Genomic DNA, 12,929 nt, shown 5'->3' with positions numbered 1-12,929 from the left:
TGACCGTGAGTGAGTTCTCATGAGATCTGATTGTTCCAAAGCATGTAGCACCTCTGCCTTCTCTTTCTTCCTCCTGCTCGGGCCATGTAAGACCTGCCTGCTTCCCCTTTGCTTTCTGCCATGATAGAAAGTTTCTTGAGGCCTTCCAGCCATGCTTCCTGTACAGCCTATAAAACCATGAGCCAATTAAACCTCTTTTCTTTAGAAATTACCCAGTTTCAGGTATTTGTTCACCGCAGTGGGAGAACGGACTAATACAACTGGAAACAGAAGAAAAGCCTTGGTGAGACATTTCTTTTAAAAAACATCCAAAGCAGGAGCTCTTCTGACTGGCTACTCAAATAACTCATACATACAAGCATACCTATATCAACACATAAATAATTTCTTAAAGGTGGGGGCAATTAAAGCTATCCACGCTAGATCTCATGCCTCTCAGCTGGAGGTTAGATCATGAGCATTGGCATAGTAAGGATAAGGTCCTGCTCAAATCTGTTTGTTTTCTGGGCTGCTCAGAGATTAGGCAAGTGGAATAATTTGCCCAAAGTCAGACACCAAGAAATTGGTGGAGCCAGGATTCAAACCCAGGTAGATTACCCCTGAGCTTGTGCTCTTAAATTCAAATATGCTGAAAAAGGAAGAACCTCCTGCTAGAATATTATGGAAGACTTTGATACGTGGTTACCATACAGCCCATTCCCTCCCAACTCTTCCCTGCCCACCTAAAAGGGAAAAGTAATGATAATAAATGGTCTAAGGCAAATTGTCTAACGTTTGACATGGATCTGCTTTCCCAGAATCCTTTTCTACTCATGATGACAATGAGACACAGGTCTAATCAATAAGGCAAAAAAGGAAGTCTGCTGGCGAGCTTCAGGAAAAGTCTGTTTCCCAAGAAAAGGTTCAGACTTGATGGAAACTGGCTTGCTGTTAGCTGCTCCTTCCATTTTCTTCCTGCACTGAAAACAGATGTAAAGTCCAGCTATGTGGAAGCTATCTGGGCACAAAAACCACAAGCACAAACATAAAAGACTACATCTAAGGATAGTAGAACAGAAAGGTGAAAGAGTGTGGATTCCCAATGACACTACTGAGCCACTAAGCCAGTCTTAAAGCCACCGATCTTCACTCTTCTTGAGTCAATAAACGTCTTTATTATTTAAACCACTGTTAGTTCAGTTGCTACTTGCCTACCTGATTCAGAGATCAGGAAAGATGCACAAGAGGATAATACTACAGCTGTGCATTAGAGGATGGAATTGCACTTTAATATGCAGAAATGGAGGAAAGATACGCCAGACAGAGGAAATCCTGTGATCATGGACAGGGATAAGATGTACACATTAGATTATCCTTTAAAGGCCAAAACCATCATTCTTTCATTGGGTCTGAGGACACCTGTGATAATGTTCTTTTATTAATCTGGTTGCTTTAGAGACCATATGGTTCAGCATATTGCTTCTCAAAGTGTGATCCCTGAACAAGTCACATCAGAATCCCCTGACAACCTGTTAGAAAAGCAAACTTTTACACTTTTTCTTGATCTACTGAATCAGACACACTGTGGGAAGGGCTTAGAAATCTCTGTTTTAACAAGCCTCCCAGGTGATTCTGATGCCCACTCAAGTTTGAAAAGCTCTGGTTTAGCACAGAGAGAGAAAGTCCAGTAGTGAAATTTTTATGTCCTGTTCTGCCACCAGCTCCTGTGAAGCCTTTACTCTGCACAGGAATAAGTAGGGAGAGCTCATTGAGGTCGTGCCTCCACAATACTTCAGGGAAGTCAGGCTGTCAGTTCTCATGGCTCATAACGAACAGTCCATTTGCTGGAACAATTCTAGTAACTCAGAGCAGGAATAGAGGCAGATGGAATTCTGCATCTCACCTCTCTTTTGTTCATAAATGCCTTTTCAGGGCACCCCTGCCTAACAACAGGCTTTGAAGAATGGAGGTTGTGTCTGATAGCACTGAGGGAGGAAAGCGTGAATCACAGGGAGAAAGGAAGCAGGAACACAAGCTCATTTCACTGAGGAAATGGAGCACAGGGGAGCTGAGGAATAAAAGCTAGGAAATGGAGCCAATGGGAGCTGGAGATTGAAAGCTGGAAAAGCTCACTATGAATATCATTTCCCATCTGTAAGGCAAAAATGATACGAGTTGTTAAGTGAAACAAGCCAGACACAAAAGGCCACATATTGTTTGATTTCATTTACATGAAATGTCCGGAATAGTCAAATCCACACAGACAGAAAGTAGATTAGTGGCTACCAAGGCCCAGGAGAAGGCGGAAGGGGCAGTGAAGAGCAACGGCTGGTGGGTACAGAATTTCTTTAGTGATGATGAAAATGTTCTGCAGTTCGGTAGTGTTAACGTTTGTACAACTCAGTGAGTGCACTAAAAACCACTGAATTGTGTACTTTAAAGGGGTAAATTTTATGGTGTGTGAATCACATCTCAATTTTAAAAAGTAAATTGTGTTGGGTCTTTATTTGGAGATTTTAGAAATGAATAGGACCTTAGAGACCATAATTCCATTCTCCCCAGCCCCACTTGGCAGATGGGGAAACTGGTGCCTTGCTTGGAACTCAGAGAAATGCACCATTTCTTACGCTGTGAAGGAAGGCAGGCGCTGCACTGCTGAGTCCATGGCAGCTTTTCAGAGTCCCAAAGAAGTCCCCCTACATACATGCATGCACACACACACAAGAGCAGCAGCCTGAGGGCACTTACCTCGGCCACTAGGGACACAATGAAATTCAAGCTGAGCATGATGACAATGGAGACCCTCCACAGGATGGGAGTGCAGAGCAGCTGGCAGGAGATGACGAAGCACGGTTAGTCTGAAGACAAATATATGCTGGAAACATGTTCACATGTCCACAGTATACATTTTCACAGATTATAAATCTCGTGTCATATATATGTGTGTGTATTACATAAATCTTACATGTATAAAGAATTTTTATGTTCGTATGCACAGAAAAAGTATGGAAAGTTTATACTCACGATCCTAATGATTTGGGGTTATGAATGTTGCTTTTCTTCTTTTATCTTTTTTTTTTCTTGTCATGTGTGTGTTTCTCTGTAATTTCTAAATTTCCTAAAATAACTTTGGTCACTTTGCAATTAGAAAAAAATAGTAAAATCATTTTTTGTTTGCTTGCTTTGTTTTTTTGTCAAAAGGGAGGCAGGAATGTGGCTTTATTCTCAGGAGGCCTGAGGGTACACATATCAAACCTTGACAATTGGGCAGCATCGCCCTCTTTTCTCTGGTGCCACATCTCTCCCCAGCCGAGCTCTGGTTTTAGCCCTGGCTCAGGGCTTCACCCTCAGGACTGTGTATCCAGCTGCGCAGTGTGCCTTCACAAGGGCACTTGCCAAAGGAGCAAATGGAGCTGAAATCAAGGTTGTCATGACCTGTCCCTTTGCCCACTTTCTCTGTCTTCCCAACCCCTTCCAGGCCCAGAGCCTAATATATACATATGGTGAATGAATCAATCAATGGAGGAATTAATGAATGAAAAAGTGCCAAGGGCATCCCATTGTACCTGGCACTGCCTTATACATTGCCTCATACATTAGTAAGAGTAAAAACTAAAACAGTTCTATAGAGGACAATGTTCTCAAAGTTAAAAATTCATTTCTAGAAACTTATCTCAGAAATATACTTGTATATGGCTAAAATCATATATGCGCAATAATATTTTTATTACAGCTTTGTAATAAAAACTTGGAAACAAATGTCTATCAATATGGGAGTACATATAAACTATGATATATATATAACACATAAATAAAATGCATTCACATAAAATGAAATATTATATTAACATTAAAAAGCATGAGGAAAATGTATGTGCTGATATGGAACAACTAATACTGTTACATGAAAGCAGCAAGGTGCCTGACTATGTATGTGTTGTAGCAGCCATGAAAATTTTCCACTCAGATCTTCTGCTTCTGGGAAGATAAATGATGAATACCCTAACTGCTATTCTCAGAATCCACTACCACATCTGCTGTAAAGCATATATAAAGTCATACGCTTCACATAACCGAGTAATGAGGACAGCAGGATTCTAACCCGACTTATTCCTATGAGACATAGAAACTCCTGAGGGGCAACTTTGGCCTGACTTTCTTAGAAGTGTGCTGCAGCCTGAGATGCTACGCACCCAGCCCTCCTTCTTCCCTCTATTCTTCTTAGAGATTAAACCCCCATCACAGTGCGATGCCTCTCCCTACTTCCTCTGACTTTCTATTCCCCTGCCCCCCACCCTGGGAATTTCCTCCAATAATTCTCTTGCACAACTCAACTCAGCTTGACATCCACATCTCAGATCCCAGTTCAGACATGAGCAAATATAATAGTTTTCTCATATTTATGTAAAAATGTGGAAAAAGAATATACAAAATAGATCTCAAAGTATGTAAAATAAACTGGTGTCACTGGTTGCCTACAGAGAGGGGAACTGGCGACTGGGAATCTAAGATGGGATGGAGATTTTCACTATATGACTTTTTAAACTTTTGAATTGTAAACCAAATGAATGTGTGCTCTATTAAAGTAATTTATAAATTTTTAAGTAAGCAGTTTCTCAGTTATAAAATAATGTGATCTCATCCTTTTTAAAAAACTAAAAATTAGTCAACACATGTTTATAACATAGGAATTTTAAAAGAAGGAAGAATATAGTGAATAACGTTATAATTTTCCTTGCCTGCACATTCTACATTTTCTAAAAAGAACATATATTTTTATGTAATAATAAGAAAAATAATTGTTATAAAAGTGAACAATAATTCTTTGCAGAATCCTTTGCAGTCATGTTGGCAATGACCCTAACTAGGTTCTCTCTACATCAAATATCTTCTGTATTTTGTTATACCAGCCTTTCTGCAAGAATCTTCTTCTATTAAAAAGTGACACTCAACTCATCATATCGTATCCTTAACTTCTGCAGGATTAAGAAGTTTTAACTGACTTAGAAGAGCAGTGGGCAAAGCCTACTTATATTCATGAATACTTAATTCATGAAGGCACTTAACAACAGTGTTAATTACACTGCTAACCACAGTAATCACAAAAATAAAAAGACTAATGCTAAATATATTAGTATGACAAAATAAAGATACTAGTTAGTATGCCAAATGTCACTGTGGGTTTGTGTGGGTATTGCTGGTTGGGAACACACTGTGTCCTCTAAGTGATTGTTATATTTAGGAGTCTGATATGCAGTGATCAATCATTCCTTTGTCATTTTTGGCCATTCTTTGTGTAAGCTACTGGTAATACAAGAATGAATAAGATACACTCTTGGACCTCATGAAACTCATCTTTGAGATGGAGAGGCAATCAGATATACAAAGCACTAAATTAAAAGAACTATTTCTTTAGTCACCTCTTCAATATTGTATTTATTGATCTAAAGAACATTTAGCCATGATTAAATTTTAATAACAGTAGGATAGGTTAAAGAAATCAAAATATGATTTTCCCTGGCTTGAATATGTAAAATCTTGGTATCTTGTAGGTTTTTATAGTTGTATCAATATTGTAAAATGTAAGACAGTTTATGAGGTAAAGTATGGTTCTTGGAAAGTAAGTTTTACAGAGATTAAGTATGAACACACAGAAAACATTTTTAAAGCCATAAAAAATAAATATAAATACTTAGTGATAATTAACCAAAAAAAGCCGTAGGCAAAATAGTTTTAAACAACTTCAATAGCAGAAGCATTTAGGAAAATATTCCCTCGTATTTGAAAGAGAAAATATAGAAACAGATTTTCCCATAATACCAGGGATCTTTTAAAATAAAAATATTTGGTCAGATGCAGTGGCTCAAGCCTGTAAACCCAGTGCACTGGGAGGCCAAGGCAGCAGGCTTGCTTGAGGCCCAGAGTTTGAGACCAGCCTAGGCAATGTCGCAAGATCTCATCTCTACAAAAATTTTTTTTTAATTAGCTAGGCATAATGGCACATTTCTGCATTCCTAGCTACTCGGAAGGCTAAAGTGAGAGAATTGCTTGAGCCCAGAAGTTTGAGACTGGGGTGAGCTATAGCATGAGACGGGGCAACAGAGTGAGATCCTGTACCTTAAATAAGAAAAAGAAAATAAAATTAAAATATTCAATACTTAAAGGCTATCTTTAGTCTCATGAAATCAAAATCAGGTAGAATTTTATTTCTTGACCAGTTTAAATAAAAATATGAATACATTCTTTTTAGCTCTGCCATCCCAAAAGAATAATTTGTGTCAAAAATCATGTCAATTGCAATTGTGATCTGCTTTTTGAAGTTAAGGGGTTATATGACTGTAAAGCATCATCATTTCCCAAAGATAAGACTTACATCCAAACGTCTATATAATTCTGGTATATCAGCAAATAGAATGAATAGACATACACCAAGCTGTATTATCAGCACAAGGACAAACATATCTGAGGAAATAAGAACACAAGCTATCATTTTGAGAAATCAAAGTGAAAAATGTCACATATATTGACAGACATATTCTAGATTAACACTGATTTAATTTACTTGATTTCTACATCCAAACACTAGACGGAAGGTACTCATTTCTAAGCAATGGGTCTCACTTCTACAATTTCTATTCATGTCCTTGAAGCAAGTGAAAATCTTCACATGCATATTTTAAGTTTCAATGAATAAACGTAGTAAATATACATAGGGTAACATTAACAAAATACATGTTCAATAAATCCAAGTATCTTAGTTGCTTTAATGCAAATCATCTGCCTCAAATTATTTTCTGGAAAAAAGGAAGCCTGTCTTATGGCAAATGTTTAAACTGCTGTCATATAGAGGTCAGTATTTAACTGCTTCCTCATTCCAGGAAGAAGAGCTAAATAATTTTCTCTGAACAAATAAATGTTTATGAAAATATTCATAAAGATACTCAATTTGGGCTTTGAATTTTTTCAATTAGAAAAGTAGTGATGGTATACAAATAAACGTCTCAGAGGTTAAATAGGTCACTCATTTCTCGTCTAGACATACCTTCCCACTTCAGAATGTAAGGAGGTAGAAGGGAGGAACTCTGGCCAAGAGCCTCCATAACCCTCTCTAGTCAGGTTCCTCCAGGCTGGACCCACTTACAGCCTGCCACCACACAATGCCACCCTCACCATTGCCTTCGTGGCAAACGACAGGATCTACCTAAGTTCTGTTACCCTTCTCTCCACTCTTTCCAGGGTGAATTCTAACAAATACTGACAAGTAGAGAAATAAATTGGTCTTCTCAATTTGGAGTGATCCCAAGAAAAGACACCCAGAGACAACTTCTAGTGAAGGAAAGAGAGAAAGAAGCCCTAGTATCTAATTCAGCTTTGAAGGAAAGAGCAAAGAATTGTGAAAATGAGGCCGTGCAATATGTTTTGCAGAGCCCTAAAATGGAAGTCAGGAGAGGCCAGGTAAGAGTCAACTCTACAGCTGTTCACTAGGTGACCTGGGCGTGTCTATTCTCCTTTCTGATGACTTCACACCTCTGATCCAGTAGAGTTTTACTCACAGTTTGTATAGGTTGGCTGCCTAAATGGTTTTCCTTTAGAGAACACAAGAGCCACAATGATACAGTTGATTGTTCCCAAGAACCAGATAGTAGTGTTCTCAAAACTTGTGAAGGCACTGCTACTTTCCATTTTTTCTGGAGCAGTTGGAGACATGGTTAACTCTGAGATGCTTTCATTTTGAAATGTGCAGGCACTGAAAAGGAAACCAAAGAAGCTATGAACTAAGATGACAAGCCTTTATGGAGCATTTGTATCCAGAAGACTCCATACCTAACAGTGTCTAGAGCAGGCACTCAATGCTTCTATAATTGCCTGTGCTTTGGGGAAAAAAAAATGAAAATTAGAAGAAAAAAAAAACAAGCACAGATAGATCCATATTTTGGATATTTTGGATACATTGAGAGAAAGAGAGAGAGAAAGAGAGAGAGAGAGAGAGAGATACAAATACATGTTCATTAAGGCTATATTAAGAAAGAGATGGGTAAGCCGTGATTCCTCCCTCAAGTGGCTTTACATCTCTAATAATTTTGCAGGGTGTGGTGGCTCATACCTGTAATCCCCAGGAGACCAAGGTGGGTGGATCACTTGAAGCCAGAAGTTTGAGACCAGCCTGACCAACATGGGGAAACTCCATCTCTACTAAAAATGCAAAAATTAGCTGCACATGCATGTGCCTATAATCTCAGCTACTGGGGAGGCTAAGGCAGGAGAATTGCTTGAACTCAGGAGGCAGAGGTTGCAGTGAGCTGAGATCACACAACTGGGCAACAGAGACAGACTCTGTCTCTATAACAACAACAACCACAATGACAAATCTGATAATTTGTAAGTGGGGTGAATACATAACTTATCATCTAACAAGGATAGTTTTTAAGATGAAAAAGAAAGATGTTAATAATTTCGCTGGGACATCACTTAATTTAAACTGGGTTACTTAAGCTGGGGCTGCCCAGGCAAACTGTAATCCAAGGTCACCCCAGATCTAAAAGATAGTCATAGATCATTATTGTATAACACAGGCAAAGATAAGTGCTAACGAATGAATGATACATTTGTTAGCCTTAAATGGTGTTATAGAGAAGAAATAGTCACTGAAAATTTGCCCAAGGGACTTAAAAGAGCCAAAACCTTTGGCAGAATGAAGAGTCATTTGCCTTGCATCATATTGGCCAGAGGATGTTTGATAGAAATTAGAATGTGAGAAGCTGAAATTGAGACTGTACTCATACCTATGCATCTCCATGGAATACCAAGGCTGCCTCTGAACCAGGATGAAGCCCACAATATGCATGGCCAGGCTGAGAAGAATGTTGAAAATCACAGAAAGTAGCAGAGGTGGAGAGATCAGCCGTCCTGCAGGTCTAAAAGGCACCAGCTTGGGGTAGGCACCATTCAGATTCACTATAAAATAAATTCAAATTTGATATTTATGAGAGCAGGAAAATGTTGTATTCTTGATCAGAAGAATGGCCTAAGTTCATTGGCCCATACATTTAAGGAAATGGACAAATTAAAGTACATCACAAACTGAGGGAATAAAACAATGGATTCAAATTTATATCATGTGAAGAATTCTTAAAAGAGCAGACAGAACCACAAGATGTCATTTTTGGCCTATTAAATACAGAAAAACTATTAAATTACAGAGAAGGAATGAAATGAATCCTCTCATATATTGTTTGTGGGAAAATAAATGCATGCAAACCTTCTGCAGGGCAATTTGGTAATAAATACGAAAAAACTCAAAAATGTTCATGACTTTTGACATAGTTATTCTACTTTGGAAATTTATCCTAAGATAAAAAAGTAATCAGAGATATGAAAAAATGTTCATCATAGCATCATTTACTGTAAGTTATAGTACATCTATACAATGAAACAACAATGTAGTCACTAAAAAGCAAGGCTTTAAAACACTTAACAACAAATAATAGGTGATATCCAGCAAATGGTGAAGTAGGCAGCTCCAAGTTTCCATATCGCCACAGAAATATTAAAATACAAGCAGAAATTGTCAGCAATCTGAACAAGAGAAAAGTTTACTGCAACCAAGTGAACACTGAATCAAGAAAAAGGCAACTTTAAGATCACAGGAAAATTTTGTGACATTTCTATTTGCACTTGATCTACCCCCTGCTCAGCTCAGTGGCAGTCTTGAAGATAGCCTACATTCCCCGTGGAAGGCCCTGGTCCCTGGTTACAAAAGGACCAGAGCAGGCCTTATTTACAAATTGTTATATAGTCTGTTCCAATCTGTCTGGGAACTACCTGAAGGACTGATGCAGGCACTCACCTCTATTCCACCTGACACAGATCTCACTCTGGGCAGAAAAGCAGCACACATTGCTTGAAAACATTATAAGGCTAACAAATGCTGTTGCCTAGGGTAAAAGATTACAGTTGATACATAAAATAACCATCTAAAGCCTGGGAAAAAAAAGCTAAGGAAATTTTCTTGGAGAAATTAGGACAGTCTAAAGCATCTGTGTATGGCGGAAAATACAGAATGCTATGTAAATAGTCAGGTCAAGAGCTATGTGCATGCCCAGGGCAAGAAACATGCTCAGTAGAGGCCAGAGGAGACCCAAAACTTTCAGCTTTGGATGATCTCCAGACTCAGTGTAATCCTGGCTAAGTGTCGAAAAAGTACTCCAGCACAGAAATAATCTGTAAGAACTGGAGCAGTTTTTTTGTTTGTTAGTTTGTTTTTTAACTCCTAGAGGTCAAGTAAATCTCTATCAAAACACTAGCCGAACAAAAGCTAAAAGAACAGAGATTTCTGTGATCTCACGTGGAAACTAGTACAGTCTTGCCAAAGTTTTTTGGAAAGTCACTGAACAGATGGACTATTACAGCCTTCAACAGACAGTGAAACAAAAAATTCAAACCCTAAAATAGGAAAAGAATCTAATTTTCAGAGTTAGAACATTATAATATTTAATAGAACAAAATAAATGAACAGAATTTGTCCCTGAGGAAGCATAGATATTAGACTTATTAGGTAAAGACTTTAAAACAACTATCTTAAATACACAGAAATAACTAAAGGAAACCATGGGCAAAGAGCTAAAGGAAACCAGGAAAATAATGCATGATCCAAATAAAAATGTCAGTAAAAAGACAAAAATTAAAAAAAGGAGCCAAAATAAATTCTGAAGCTGAAAAGTACTGTAAGTGAAGTGAAAAATGTATTATGTGGGTTCAACAGCAAATTTGAGCAGGCAGAAGAAAGAATCAGTGAAATTGAAGGTAGAACGGTTGAAAATATACAACCTGAGGAACAGAAAGAAAAAATAATAAAGAAAAATGAAGAGAGCCTAAGAAGCATGTATAACACAAACAACATGTACATTGTGGGAGTCTCAGAAGGAGAGAAGAAAGAGACAAAAATAATATTTGAAGAAATAATGGCAGAAAGCTTCCCAAATTTGATGAAAGGCATATCTGCATATCTGCATATCTAAGAAGTACACATAATTAAGTAATTACAACAGGTTAAACCCAATGAGATTCACACCAAGACATTATAGTTGAACTATTAAAAAAAAAAAGACAAAGAATCTTGAAAACAATGAGGAAAAAGTAACACATCACTTATGAGGGATCTTCAGTAAGATTAGCAGCCGATTTATCATCAGAAATCATGGAAGCCAGAAGTCAAGGGATGACCTTTAAGATGCTGACAGAAAACAAACAAACAAACAAAAATTGTATATCTGGCAAAACTGTCCTTCAAAAATGAGGGAGAAATTAAGACATTCCCAGATAAACAAAAGCTGAAAGGGTTTGTTATTGCTAACCCTACCCTAAAAGAAATGCTAAAAGGGCCCAGATTGAAATGAAAGGATATTAGATGTATTTTTGGTTTGCAATTTCACTTTATATATTCATGTTATTTAGTACACAATGGAAAAAAGATGTAATTTGTAACATCAACAATATAAAAGAGGAGACAGAACTGCAAAGAAGCAGTTGTTTTCAGGCTATTAAAGTGAAGGTGTTAATACAAGCTAGATGGCTTAATAATAAATTTAGAATGTTTCAAGTGATCTCCATAGTTACATTTTATGTAATTTAAAAACTCACAGCTAACATCATACTCAAGGGTAAAAGACTGAGAACTTTTGCCTTAAGAGCAGAACAAGGTAAAAATGCCCTCATCAGCAAGGCCATTTAACAGTGTACCGGGAGTTCTACCCAGAGACATTAGACAAAAAAAGAAATTAAAGTCAATTGGATGTCAACAAGATCCGTCAGTATTCATCTCTCCCACAAAGACAACCAAAACAACAAACAACTATATTCTGATAAAAAATAACTAAAGGAGAGTGCCAGAGTACATCAAAGGAGTAGCAGAAACCCTGCAGAGCACAGAAAACCAGTATGGCCACATACTGCTTTCTGTCATAGTACTCCACATCCTAGGAAATATCTGGCACCCAACACCCCACTCCCTAGGCAGGATCAGCTTAGAACCAAGAAGACATCTTCTTGCAGGGAAAAAGTAAGCAAGAGGACCCCAGTAGCTCCCATCAACACCCTGGACCACCTGTAGTCCTCACAGGCACTAAACCAGCTGAGGGAGCTGCCTGGAGTCCACACAGCTGTGATACCCCAGAGTAGAAGCTAACAGTGTGCCCTTCCCCCTGTGGCCTATGTGGCTACTGCACTATGTCATCTTAGAATGTGAACTACTGCTGGAATGTGTCCTGCTCTGAGGGCGAGTGGCATGGCACCCTACCAGCCTGGAGGCTCACCCACTATGGGACTACTCCTGCCTGGTGCCCCGCCATCCCTGATGTGCTGCTACATCTCACCCGGTGGGCCAAGTTGCTTAAGCAGCTATCCATTTACCCCTCTTAGTCCCACTACATCATGTCCTCTAGGGCCTGAACTGAAGCTACACACTACCTCCAGGGGAAATGAGTGTCTTGGCAGAGCTGTTCCATCTGCCTTTCCCAGTCATCATGGCACACTGACCCACATGGCCTGAGGAGAAACTGTACATTGCCTCCGAGAGAAACTGCCTTGGTGAAACTGCTCCATCTACTCCTCTTAGTCGCTGTGCACACTGCCCCTAGGGACCTGAGTTCAATCTGTGCACTGCCTTTTATAAGGCAGTGGAAGAAAAAACAGTATCATAACAAAACTCCTCCATATACCCTTCTGAGTTCCTGCTGTGCCCTGCCTCTTGGGGCTTGAGATGATGTTGTGTACTGCCTCCTGAAGAAACAATGCCTTGGAAAAGTGGGCCATCTACCCCTCCCAGTTGCTGCTGCCCCCTGCCCCCATGCCTGAGCTGAAGTGTAGTGCCCTCCCTTCTGGGAAAACAGTACTTTGGCTTCCCAGAGTAGTCATGACTTCCCAGTGTCTGAATTGAAGTAGTACCCTGTCTC

General features: G+C 38.9%; 1 protein-coding gene across 3 annotated transcripts in view; it reads right to left on the bottom strand.

The window, feature by feature from the left end:
* The window catches only part of ATP13A4 (ATPase 13A4), a 175,571-nt gene that overhangs the window by 3,587 nt on the left and 159,055 nt on the right, over nucleotides 1-12,929 (bottom strand). For all 3 annotated transcript variants that reach the window (XM_032298227.1, XM_032298228.1, XM_032298229.1), the window contains 4 exons: nucleotides 8,763-8,934; nucleotides 7,533-7,726; nucleotides 6,353-6,441; nucleotides 2,728-2,808 (listed from right to left, as the gene is read on the bottom strand). In XM_032298227.1, the coding sequence (XP_032154118.1) occupies nucleotides 2,728-2,808; nucleotides 6,353-6,441; nucleotides 7,533-7,726; nucleotides 8,763-8,934 (536 nt within the window). The remainder of the gene's footprint in view (nucleotides 1-2,727; nucleotides 2,809-6,352; nucleotides 6,442-7,532; nucleotides 7,727-8,762; nucleotides 8,935-12,929) is intronic.

The sequence above is a fragment of the Sapajus apella genome, unplaced genomic scaffold (genome assembly GCF_009761245.1).
Source record: "Sapajus apella isolate SASKATOON/1434 unplaced genomic scaffold, GSC_monkey_1.0 scaffold38, whole genome shotgun sequence".
Taxonomy (NCBI): domain Eukaryota; kingdom Metazoa; phylum Chordata; class Mammalia; order Primates; family Cebidae; genus Sapajus; species Sapajus apella.
Note: the sequence above shows the minus strand (reverse complement) of the source record. Positions and strands in the feature narration are given on the sequence as shown.